The 12209-nt window shown below is 50.2% G+C and overlaps 1 protein-coding gene across 1 annotated transcript in view; it reads left to right on the forward strand.

Moving 5' to 3' along the window:
- Positions 1–278: 278 nt before the first annotated feature.
- The window catches only part of Ppp2r1a (protein phosphatase 2, regulatory subunit A, alpha), a 28692-nt gene continuing 16761 nt past the window's right edge, over positions 279–12209 (forward strand). The window contains exon 1 of the mRNA XM_005412660.2: positions 279–439. Coding sequence (XP_005412717.1) covers positions 362–439 — 78 coding nt within the window. The 5' untranslated portion in view covers positions 279–361. The remainder of the gene's footprint in view (positions 440–12209) is intronic.

Genomic DNA, 12209 nt, shown 5'->3' on the forward strand with positions numbered 1-12209 from the left:
CGGCTTCGCCGCATCCCACTCCCGTCCTCATTGGTGAGCAACAACTGCTAGTCTCAGTCGTTGTCAGTGGCAACGGAGGCGGGCATAGTTTTGGTAGCTAGGATACACATTGCATTTCCGCTTCCTTTCCCCCACCGTAGACTCCGGCAAGCCAATCTTGTTCGTTTGACCAATGGGAAATGGGAAGTAGGCGGGACTTCGTGTGTCTGGACCAAAGAGACGCGGTCTTTTGGCCGTCCAGCCCCTGTGAAGTGGCTCGGGCGCCCCCAAGGCTGCCTTTCCTCCTCCTCGTCCTGCCCCGCCCTAACCCCGCTTCAGCACAGCGCTGGCCGCAGTCTGACAGGAACAGGACGGAGCCAAGATGGCGGCGGCCGACGGCGATGACTCGCTCTACCCTATTGCGGTGCTTATAGATGAGCTCCGCAACGAGGATGTTCAGGTGCGGGGACTGCGGGGGATCTGAGAAGGACGGGGAAGAGGGGCGCGGGGGCTCGTGCGGCCGTGGCAGAGAGGGCTCCGTGTTTGCAGGGAGTGGCGGAAGGGGCGAGGACCAATCAGCGTCCAGCTCTCATTTTTCCAGGTCACCAGGCTCGATGAGATGAGGCCCCGGATTGGGTGCCGTCTCAGCGGAGGGCGGGGGCAGGGCGAGCCTCGAGGGTCCGGATCCTGCAAAGTGCGCGCGGCGGCGGGGATCTGGGACGCGGGCCCTTAGGGGGCTCGGCGAGGCGATGCGGGAGCAGAGGTCTCGATAACAGGCGGCGGGCTCCGAGTGACCCTTGGCAAATGCGCAGGCGCGTGACTTGCCCCGAGATGGGGAGGGGTCGATTGGTTGGTGAGGACCCGCGTTGCTGTTGCATTTTTTGCGTTTTTGCAGCAGAGCCAGGTGGAGACCGAGAGGCGAAGGCCGCCGTCCTGGGTCCTGCTCTCCACCCGCCTATACTTTGTGTAGATCTCCCAAGAGGAAGGAGGCGTGAAAACTCCCCTCTCGAGGGCAGAATTGGCCAAAACTAGGGGTGAATTGTGCTGCTCACCCCCCGCACACAGACACACGCACACACGCACACGCGCACGCACACACACTGCAGTTTGCGGAGCGGGCCAGGATTTCTGGTGGTGGGATCGCATGGCCCTGAAGCGGCCCGGCTGGCGTGGGTTTGAGAAGAGTTCAGACAGCAGGTCCACCTCCCACCGCGGTGTGACCTTGTGCTCGTTATTTCATCGTCCCGGGCGTCTGTTTTCCATGAAATACGGGCTAAGAATAGTCCAGGCTTCACTGGGCGGGGTGAGAAATCGAACAAGCAAAACACGATGGAGTCTGGCCGCATGGAAGGGCCCCGTAACATATTAGCTCTAATTATTGAGAGTGTCAGTTGGAAAGGTCCCATCCTTCCTTCAGGCCTTAGTTTCTCCCTTTATAAAATTGTTTGGGCCACACTTGTAAACCTGCTGAGCCCGGGCCCCGCCTACTAACTTGTGAGTCTGACTTGGGTTCTGGTCTCAGAGCGGTTGCAGCTGTACTCCTGGCTCTTCCACTTCTTGCTGATGGATGTGGGCACGCTATTTTCTTTAAACCTTGGCTCCCTTTTCTCAAATGAGGATAACTACGTAGTTCGTAGGACCGTTGTGTGAATTTATTTGTTCAGTAAATACTTGCCATGATGGGTGTGGCGCTGTGCAAGGACGGGTGCCAGGTAATCAGTGCTAAATATATAGTCTTAACACCTGTAAGAATTATTGGGAAGGAACCCAATGGGATGTTGGGACAGTACATGAGCAAATACTTACTAGGCCTCTACTCTGGGCTCTGTCCAAGGCACAGGAGCAAGACGGGGATTTCCCGTGTAGTGAAGGGAGACAGAAAATGAACAAGACACTGGGTAGAATATATTGTGAGAGGGTTAAAGTTAGGGAGATAAATAAGTCCCAAAGGCAGCACAGTTGTGTTTTCTAGAGAGAGCTCTTGGAGGTCTATGTGCTAAAATCAAGGTGTGGCGAAGGCCGAGTTCCTTTCTGGAAGCTCTAGGGAGAAAATCTGTCTTCCTGCCTTTTCCAGCTTTTAGAGGCCTCCACATTCTTTGGTTCATGGCTCCTTTCTCTACCTTCAAAGCATCTGTTTTCCTGGTCACATCGCCTGAACAGTCAGGAGGATCCGTGTGGTTACTTTGGACGCACACAGATAAGCCAGCGTCATCTCCCCTTCTCAGGGTCCTTCCTTCACCGAGGTCTCCTCTGCAGATTTGTTTTGCCATGTAAGGTAGATACTCATGTTCGGAGGATGAGAACATGCGTATCTTTGGGGACATCAGTCATCCAGTCTCAGGTGCTGTGATTGGAAAGTAGAGACTGAGGGGGAAAGTCATAGAAGGTTGAGGATAGTGAAGTGTCTTGTTTTACTTTAAAGTAATGTGACTTTCTTTTTGTTTATTTTATTGCTTATAATGTTATTGCATTGAGGTCAGTGAAGGGACACTTACTCCACAAATATTTAAGGAGTGCCAGCTGTATGTTGGGCATCGATCTGGATGCTGGGGCAATGACAGTGCACCAAAGGCAACGGTCTGCCTCTGCGTAACTCACCTTCTCGAGCAGACAGTGTGGAAGACGGCAGGTGGTGCACGCGCTCTGGAGAACAGTGAGGCGAGGGTGGGGCCGGGGAAGACTGGCGAGTGTGCCACGGTTTGAGAGAGGGTGGTTGGGCAGTGAAACCCTTACTGAGGAGGTGGTGTGCAAGCGGAGAGAAGGGCGCGGGCCTGGCGAATCCCATTCTAGGCCGGGAAATAAGCGTGAAGGTCATAGGCAGGGTTATGTAGTGCGGATTCCGGAAGAGGAAGGAAGGCCACAGGAGCAGGGAGTGAGTTGTGTGTAGTGGGAAATGAAATCGAAGCGGAAGCCAAGGCCAGACCGGTGAGCCATCATTTTAACCAGCGGTTGGCGAACAGCTGCCTGCCCTATGCTTGCTTTTTAAATAAAGTTGTGTTTTGTTTCTGTTTTTGTTTTTAATTCAGACGCTGCTCTTGTGCTGCAAAGTAACTTAGACTTGACTAGTTCTAACAGAGTGGTTTGGCCCTCAAAGCCTCCAAAGTGTACTTCCTGGCATTTTGTCTCGCCTACCTTCTGCTCCCCCAAGAGGGCAACGGCTGACTTAAACCATCTGTGTCAAATTACTGGGTTCTTGCTCTACACAAGGCACTATACTATACAGAGGCAGAACTTTTGTTCCCTTAAAGTCTTACGACTTCGAAGGAGGTTCTGTGCTCCTCCACGCTTTTCCAGATGCAGAAACTGAAGTGGAATAAGGGTAAAGTTGGCCAGCACTTTGATGCTGAGATGTGGAGGAACCAGGAAAGAAAATCAGAGGAAATAGTATCTGAGGATGGACTAGAGTTTGGAGTGGGACAAACACTTGCTAACTGTACCCATTTTCCAGATATTGGTCTTTAATAAGACTTGAAAATACTAGCGAGAACGTGAGCTGTGAGAACCCGTAGTTGTGGTAGATGTATTCAGCAAGTGTTTATTGAATACATCCTATGTGCCAGCCTCTGTTTTAGGTCCTAGATAAGTACAGGGAGCAAAGCTGCATAGCTGCTGTCCTTGTGGAGTTTCTACTCGGGTGGGAGAGACAGACAGTAAGTAGATCTACAATGTTAAGTCAGGGGTGGTGACTGTTAAGAATAACAAGGCAGCAACAGGGCATGGGGTGAGCCTGGGGCTGATGTCTTCGGCGCTTAGGGATGGCTCCCTTGAGGAAAGGATGTTGAGCAAGCTGGGGAGAAGAGCAGTTCGGGCAAAAGAAAAGGTAGATACAAAGGCCACGGTGGTACCATGCTTGATATCCTCAAAGAGCAAAAAGGCCCATGTGGCTGAAACAGGGTGAATAGCAAAGGGGTGTGAGGTGAGGGCTAGGGTGAGACTAGCTTAGCTGAAGCCTGTGGGTCCCAGGCCAAGGGCTTTGGCAAGCCTGGGGCTGAGGGAGCCTTCGCAAGGCTTTGAGCAGAGGAGTGACTGTTCTGCTTTAATTCTAAAGGATCCCTTTGGGTGTTGTATAGGGGACAGGCAGGAGCTGCTAGCCTCAGTAAGAAGCTGTAGCAGTGTTAGCATGTAGACGGGGGAAGGTGGGCAGGTGTGTCAGAAAGGGCTGGTGGGAGGTGCAGGCAGGCTAGGTGTGGTGTGGCCGGTGATGTGAGGGAGGGGAGGGCTGACGGAGGCTTGATCCCAGCCTCGCCAGTTTGTCCCCTGTGTACCTTTGGAGGAGCAGCACCTTCATCTCTGGGCCCAGATTCCCCACCTGCAAATTTGGCATCTAATTGTGAAGATGCAGTAAAATCAGCAGGTTAAGTGGCTGCCTCAGAGTAGGCATTCAGCAAATGGTGAGTTGTTGCAGTCATCAGGAGAGCTGTGGGTTTTTATACTTGGAAAGTGAGATAGGGGTGGTGATGAGGAGCGTGGGTTTATTTCTCACATTTTACCATAGATTTACTGGTGCTTTCCTTGCCTAAGCTGTCCCAGCCAGCACACCTGCACAGTGCAGAGGCCAGATTGCCGTGTGCCAGGCAGGAGTGCTGGATACTGTCTCAGCTGGGCAGGGGGGCCCTGGGGTGGAGGCCGGTGATGTTGTGCAGTGTCCTACAGTACCCAGGTCAGCCCTACAGCCTCAGTGTCAGTAGCGCTGAGCTTGGGGGACCCCGCTCTGTCCTCCTGCACAGTGCTGAGCGTTTCATATGTATTAATTGCATTGTCACAGAATGCTTCTGAGGTAGGTATTTGTTTTCTTTCTGTTGACATTTTAATTGTCAGATTTCACACGTGTGCCAAAATAGAGAAAATAGTACCACACACCCCAATACAACATTTATGTTTTCAAAATTTTGCTACATATGTTTCATCTATATCTCCCCATCCCCCTCTCGCCTTTTTTGCTAAAGCATTTTAAAAATAAATCCCAGGCTTTGGACACTTTCTCCTGCATTATTCAGTACATACCTCTAACACAGTAGACAGGTTTTTCACCGCACTTCCTTATTATACCTAACAAAGTTAGTAGCAATCTCTTGGTAGCAGTCTAACAATCCATAATCATATTACCCTGATTCACAGGGAAAATGTCCATTTTACAGTTTGGTTTGGTTTAAATTCGATTCCAGATCTGGCCAGGAGTCTTCACACTGAAATCCTAACTGACAGATAAGTTGCTACTTAGTAGCAACTCCTACTACCAAGTAGGAGGCAAAATTAAAATTTAGCCAAGACACTGAGCTTTAATGGTACATCTTTACCCCGAGCTGTAGTCCTCTGTGGAGAGATCTCACCTGAGAAGTGACCCTGAAAAGGTAGGTCTGTGATGGAGGCAGACCAGGCTTCAGATTGTGGACTGGCCATTTTACAAGTTACTCGACCCTTTGGTACCCTGGTTTCTTGTGAAATGAAAAAACTGGGCGGAAGGCACACCTGCCAGCATTATGAGATGAAATTAACAGAGCCACCGTCAGAGGCACTGAAGAATTCCCTTGTGTCCCTATCTTGGAAGCATGGTGTTCTAGGCTCCAGCTTCTTTTTTTGGAATGGCTAGGGACCAGGTGGCAGAATGTAGAAATAAGGATTTGCGAGAGTATAGTTCACGTCTAGACTTTGCTACAAATTCGATGGGTTCCCTTCTCTGTACCTCAGTTTCTTCATCTTCAGAATGAACTCAGAATACTGTCTGTCTGTTAGGTTTGTTATAAGTGAGAACATATGTAAATACCTAGTTTTGAACTTAGCACATAGGAAGGATTCTAAATAGTAATTGGGTTTTAGAAAACTTTAAAAATTGTGTGTGTGTGTGTGTGTGTGTGTGTGTGTGTGTGTGTGTATAAAATACGTATGAGCCGGCTGGATTCTGTTTCAGTGATCCTGGTTTTGTTCGCAACATCCGTAGCATGATAATCAGGAGCCAGTTGGACGTGTGCCTCCTCTCATCCATCAGCCGGAATGGGCAGTTGGCCTTGACATCCACAGAAAACGCTGGAGTGTTGTCTTTCTTCTGCTTCACGGCAGATCCAGGGGTGAGGAGAACTTGGTGTCGTAGTAGTTGGTGTGTTTCTCCCAGAGCTGTTCTCAAGATGTTTGGGCTGCCTCTGGAGCTGCGTTGTCTCGGGTTGCTGGAAGATGGGTGACATACAGAGCTGGTGCTTCTGTTGCTGCGGATGCCTTTCAGCTGTACCTTCTCAGTCGTCAAAGCCTTCGTTTTGGCTTTGCCAGGGAGAGGAATTTCCTTCTTTACTTTCAGTACTGTCTTGGTGAAAATTTTGGATTTTGATGTGCCCAGTCCCGTATTAGATCTAAGGCCAGGAATCAGAGTTTGCAACAGTCCCGTTGCTTCCTTATTCCAGACACGAGTTGGCTTCCAGATGGGAAAATAGGCATGTCCTTATAAATGCTGGTGGTTCCAGGCAAACTGAAGATTTCTTGGTGCTATAATTTCCAGGGAGATGGGGAAATCACTTGGTTTTGTTCCCCCCTTTACACTGTAATTTACTTTTCTTTCTGCTTCTCAAGAAATGTATGAGAAGTAAGTATAGTCAGTATATTGAGAGCTTCCTACGTGCCAGGTTTTGTGCCCGCCCGTCTTCCTCGTTTGAGCATCTCGGCAGTGCAAGGCGAGGCGGGCCGTGTAGTTCCCGCTTCACAGTGGGGAGCCTGAAGCTCTGAGTGCCTGGCGCTGGCCCGGGCAATGTTAGCTGATAATCGGTAAATAGATTCCAGTGCCCTAAAAAAAGAAAAAAAAACTTAGTCTTCAAAAATAGAAATTCTGATGACCATTCTCACTCTCAGGCATGCTAAACTGTTGTCAGATAAGTGCTTGGATTTTCACACACATCTCCCTACACACACGTGCACGCACGCGTGCACACACACACACACACACACACATTCTTTTCATTTAAAAATGCCTTTCATGGAATATGGAGAAAGGACGTGTGGACGCCAGGATTTTATGGAAGGAAGGTACTTCTGTCCCCGTAGCACACATTGCAGACCCCTCTCAGCCCCACGATCAGCCCCCAGCTATGCTGGTCATAGTCACTGTTTTGAGTATATTTCTCCAGATACTTTTTTCTCTGTGTGTGCTAGCGTCTGTTTTGTCTTTTTATAAAAATCTGTCCTGTGAATAAATATGGGACATCTATTCTACACCAGGCCCTGGGCTAGTTCTTGGAGCAGAGTGAAGAAGACAAAAGTCCCTTTGTTGTTTTGGTTTGGGTTACTGTGGAGGGAGCCATTGTGACAGGCACCCATGGAGCAAGGGGGAGAGAGAATGGCTCGCAGGCGAGTGCCTCGGGCGTTCATTCTGACTGAGAAGGGAAGACACGTGGGGTCAGGCTGTGCACATTGCGGGCAAGGACAGCTCTGGGGGTTGGAGAGCGGTGAGTCCTCAGAGTGGTAGAGTCCTGCAGGTACCCACAGGGAAGGCGGGGGCGGTATTGTTAGGTCTTCACGGACAGGTGTGCAGTGGGGCTTGCTGGGGACATAGACAGACCCAGTCCAGATGAAAGTGCGTGATCAAGGACAGATTGCTTGAGTTATCACTGGTGATATTGGTAGCTGTTGTATCCGGAATGCTACAGAGGTCCACCCAAGATTCATTTAAACAAGTAAGGTCCTCCCCCCGCCACCACCCGTACAACAAGTTCAGCAGCTCAAGAATGTCACAGGTTTGGGTCAGAGCGTGCCATTCTTCCACCTGCTTCCCCTGGTCACGAGAGTGCCACGGTCTTTGCTGTCTTCATCAGCTACGCTAAAAGCTGGGCCATCCTAGGTCAGACAGGTTCTTGCCATTCTCCTCCCTGTTATCTAGGAGGGGTTTTTCCTGGAGCTCCCCAGGAGACTTAGGTCTCTTTGTGCGGAGCTAGGCTGCGTGCTGAGTCAAGCTGGGACAAGTTGGGCCCTGAGTGATAGGAAAACTGTAAGGAATGGGGCTCAAATGAACTTGAAGTTTGTTTCTGACCGATGATCAAAAGGTCTGGGGGCTGTCCAAGCTTCTGTGACGCCAAGGTGTTCTGGTCCCGAGCTTTTACCTTTGTACTGTGATTGTCCTTCCCTTCCCTACCCCCCATGTTACCCTAGGGCCTCGGGATGGCGAGTGAAAACCGGAAAAACCTGGGGCTCCTCTCTAGTTCCCAGGACAGCGCATGACTTTGCATAGAAAAGTAGCACTTTTTATTTACTTCGAACTTACATTTAACTTTCCTCCTATTACGAAGTACAGTACCACAGTAGCATATCACAAACAGAATCCATGACTGAAACTATGTCTTGTTTTGATTATGCTAACCTCTATTTCAAAATTATGATCAATATTAGAGCTGCTAAGGGAGTCCATGGCACCACCACTACCACCTGCCCTTAAGAAGAAGCAAATAGGAATCTGTTGTGTTCTGGCAAAGAGCCTGACAGCTGAGGCTTGCATCCTGGCTCTGCCGCCTATGCGCAGGGCTGCCTGACCTCCCTGGCTCTCTCTTCCCTGCCTTAAGTTGGATGCCCTATATTTCCTCATGGGTGTGAGAATCAAATTCAACTTCAAAGCGCTTAGAACAGAGCTTGTGCCATAGTAAGCACCATGGGAATCATTTGCCCTTATTATTTGGCCATTGCAAAAGAGAAGAGAAACATGGGGGTGGACAAGTGGCCATCTGCCATCTTGTCCTTTATGATAACCCGAGCAAAGGTGGGGTGCCGTAGTCACCGTTACTGATCTCCCCTGGTGCTGGTGTCCTTGGCATGTGTCACTTTGTCACATAACCTGACATTAGGTACTGCCATCTCGTCACAGATAAAGAAATTGAGGATCATAAGGGTCCAAAGATTACTGAAGACCCACAGCTAATATCCAGCCTCTCAGCTTTGAACCTAGGTGGTGTGGCTGTAAAACACCAGGCCCCCTTTCTTGGACAGTCGCAGTACTGTCTTCCTAAAGAAATCAGTGGACATTGTTAAAGAAATCCAAATTAGCATGTTAAGGACAGCTCGCAACCAGGACAGAGGAGATGTGATTCTGAGAACCTGTGTCTTGGGACGCTTTCCTCAACGACGGTGTGATGTAGTAAGTGACCCAGACTGCCTGGGCTCTGTCTGTGCCTCCATTGCTTTCCGCCCAGGGGCAGTTTCTCCCCGTTAGCATTCTCACCTGTACAGTGAGGATTCTCGAAATAAAACCTCAGGGCATGCTTGCTTCTCAGGTTAAATGTGTTCTTTGTCCACTTCAAACACTCGCAAACAAACAGCAGTCAATTACTATTGCCACTGGCTGTGGTAGTGCATGCCTGTGTAATCCCAGCGCTCGGGAGACTGAGGCAGGAAGACTGCCCGAAGTTTGAGGCCAGCCTGAGATACTTCGTGAGTTCGAGGCCAGCCTGAACTACTTGGCAAGACACTGTCTCAAAAAGCCAGGAAAAAAAAAGTTGCTCTTGTCACTGAGTTTGTGATTAGTATTGTGATTATTACCACTGTCCTCTGGACTGCTGCCCACCTCTGGTGGCGCTGGCCTGTAGCCCAGCTGAGAGGATTTAACCCGAGGGAAAGGAGGAACTCAAACAGCATATGTCAGTACAATATTTTATAATGAAAAATTGCAGGCACAAGAATGTGGAAAGACTAGTACCAAGGACAATAAAATGCAGCCTGCGAGTCAGATTCTGCCTCCTGCCTTCGATGGCACGTCTGGTTCTGCAGCTGCTGTGTGAAGGTGCAGCCGAGTGGTTGGGACAGAAACCCTGTGGTCTGCAAAGCTGCAAGTATGGCTTGACACTCTAGAGAGTTCCGCTGACCTCTCAGCCGGTACAGTGAGCGCCTGTGCGCTTACAGCCCAGGTCCGCTGAGCGGAGTGTCTGCCAGATTTGGTTTTCCTTTCTGTAGGTCTGTGTCTGTGTACATTTCATTTTACGGCTGAAAATGAGTTGCAGGTCTTCTAGTACTTCATCCTGAGGTCCTTTAACTGCCAACATGAACTTTTGGGGCCCCCTGAAGCTCAAGTGGTCCGAAAGCCTCTGACACTGTAGGACAAATATGACAAACTTGGCGTGTGCATTTCTCACCAGAGCATTTCCTGATGGTTAGCAGTTTGTGACCCCAGGGAGACACTTAAACCTGACCAGAGACCACTGCTTGTGCGGGACGTCAGTCACTTCTAGAGCTTTTCCTGTCGCGTGGGGCCCAGGAGGAGGCAGGCAGAGGGAGCCTGCTCCTTACCTTGTCCCAGTCCCTGTCTTCTGCCCCTTCTTCCGGGAAGAGGGCTCCCCTGTGTGACCGTCAGGGCTCCCTCTCCAGCTCCCATGTTCCACCGTCACTTATGACCTCATTGTGTTCTTGAGACGCTCCGGGTTCTGGGTTGGAGAGGTGCCGGTGGAGGTGGAGTAACAGCACGGCTTCCACAGGCGGCCAGCACACAGACAGCTGGCTTTGGACCTGAGCCCTGTCAGTTCTGGCCTAGCTGGCGGCTACCTTCCTGAGCCTCAGTTTCCCTCAGTTTCCTGCGGGTGGAGAGGTCTCAGGTTAGACCTGTTATCTGTGTCAGTTTCTCCAGGGCTGCTGCAGCAAATCACAAACCAGGTAGTCTAGAACAACGTGTTTAACCTTTCACAGTTGTAGAGGCCAAAAAGTGTGACATCAAGGAGTGGTAGGGCTGGTTTCTCTGGAGGCTCTGAGGGAGATGGGTTCCGTGTACTTCTGTCCTAACTTCTGGGGGCTGCTGGCAGTTCTTGGCGTGGATTGTGGATGTATTGCTCTGAAATCTCCATCTTCCCTTGGCCATGCCTTTTATGGACTTCTGTGTCTTCTCCCTTTCCCCCTCTTAAAAGGACACTGTCGTTGGGTCTAGGACCAACCCTCTGTTTAAAAGTTGTGTATTGGAAAAACAAACTGCTTGCTTTTCCTCTGTTCCCATACCACAATAAACGGAAAATTCTGTGGCCCTAAAAGTTACGAGGCTTTCTCCCCACCAGCAAACAAGCAGACACCAGCTGTGTAATCCGGTAATCCAGCTGCTACCAGGAGACGGTGTCAGATCCCGGGTTGAGGGTTCGGTCCTGAGGTGCTTCCTCCTCAGTGCTGGCCTTAGATGCTAGTTATGAGCCCTGGGTTGCTTCACTCGTGCTTCTGGCCCGCTGGCTATAAAGGATACCCACAGTGCCCTTCTGAGGTTCAGTTAATTTGCTCAAATGCCTCACAGGACTCAGGGAACTAATTATTGTTAGCTTGTTATGAAGGATATTTCACAGGATGTAGATGAAGAGATGCCCAGGGCAAGGGATAGGAGAAGGCTGCTGTGCCCTCTCTGGGTGTGCTGCCCTTCGGGAACCTCATGTCCAGCTGTCTGGAAGTTTTTCGCACCTCTCCTTTTGGGGTTTTGTGCAGGCTGCCTTGCATGGGCACGACAGAAGCTTTGACAGCTGTGCCAGGAAATAATGGGACAAACAGGCTGTGACCTGAAGCTCATAGACTGAGCCGGGAAACCTCGAAAGACCTGTTTGCTTCCGCGTTCTTCTTGGCCTGTGTACAGCACCCTCCCTCCAGGTGTGGGACAGAACCCACTCCAAAGTGGTGGTCTTAAGGTTCAGCATCAGACGAGGAAGGTCAGAGAATTCCATTGTGGCCCGCTCTCAGAGAAAGGCTGGAGGGTTAAGTTACTGTGGCTCCTGTATGGGGAGAGGAATTCTGATTTCTGTGGCCTGCCTCGAGGTGGGAGTACAAGCTAGGAACAGCGACTGAAAACCAAAATATGTGTATCCAGATATGACAGGCCAGTATGCAGCCCACTGTACTAGTGATCAGACCAGCAGTACCGCTGATGATGCGCCTCTTGTTCCTATAGTAGATCACGATAGTGTTTGTTCTTTCATCATCATTGTTAGCCGGTGGGCCTGGGTTTGGATGCCTATTCCATGACATCGTAGCTCTGTGATGCTGGGAAGGAACTGTTGCTCCCTGAGCCTGTTTCCCTTTGTAAAATGGTACAGAAAATAGCTCCAGTCTTACAGGGCTGCCGTGAGAATTAATGAGATCATGGGTGTGAAGGCCTAGTGTAACACCTGTCCCAGGGTGAGCATGCTGTAGATGTGGCTTCTGTTGTTGAAATGTAGTGCCAGCTGATTAGGTGGTGCTCGGTGCAAAAGGAACATGAAGCAGAGCTCAGGGTGTGTTGGCAAAGATGGTGAAATCTTAGAAAGATCTTA

Source organism: Chinchilla lanigera, unplaced genomic scaffold, assembly GCF_000276665.1.
Source record: "Chinchilla lanigera isolate Chin_1 unplaced genomic scaffold, ChiLan1.0 scaffold00157, whole genome shotgun sequence".
Lineage (NCBI taxonomy): Eukaryota > Metazoa > Chordata > Mammalia > Rodentia > Chinchillidae > Chinchilla > Chinchilla lanigera.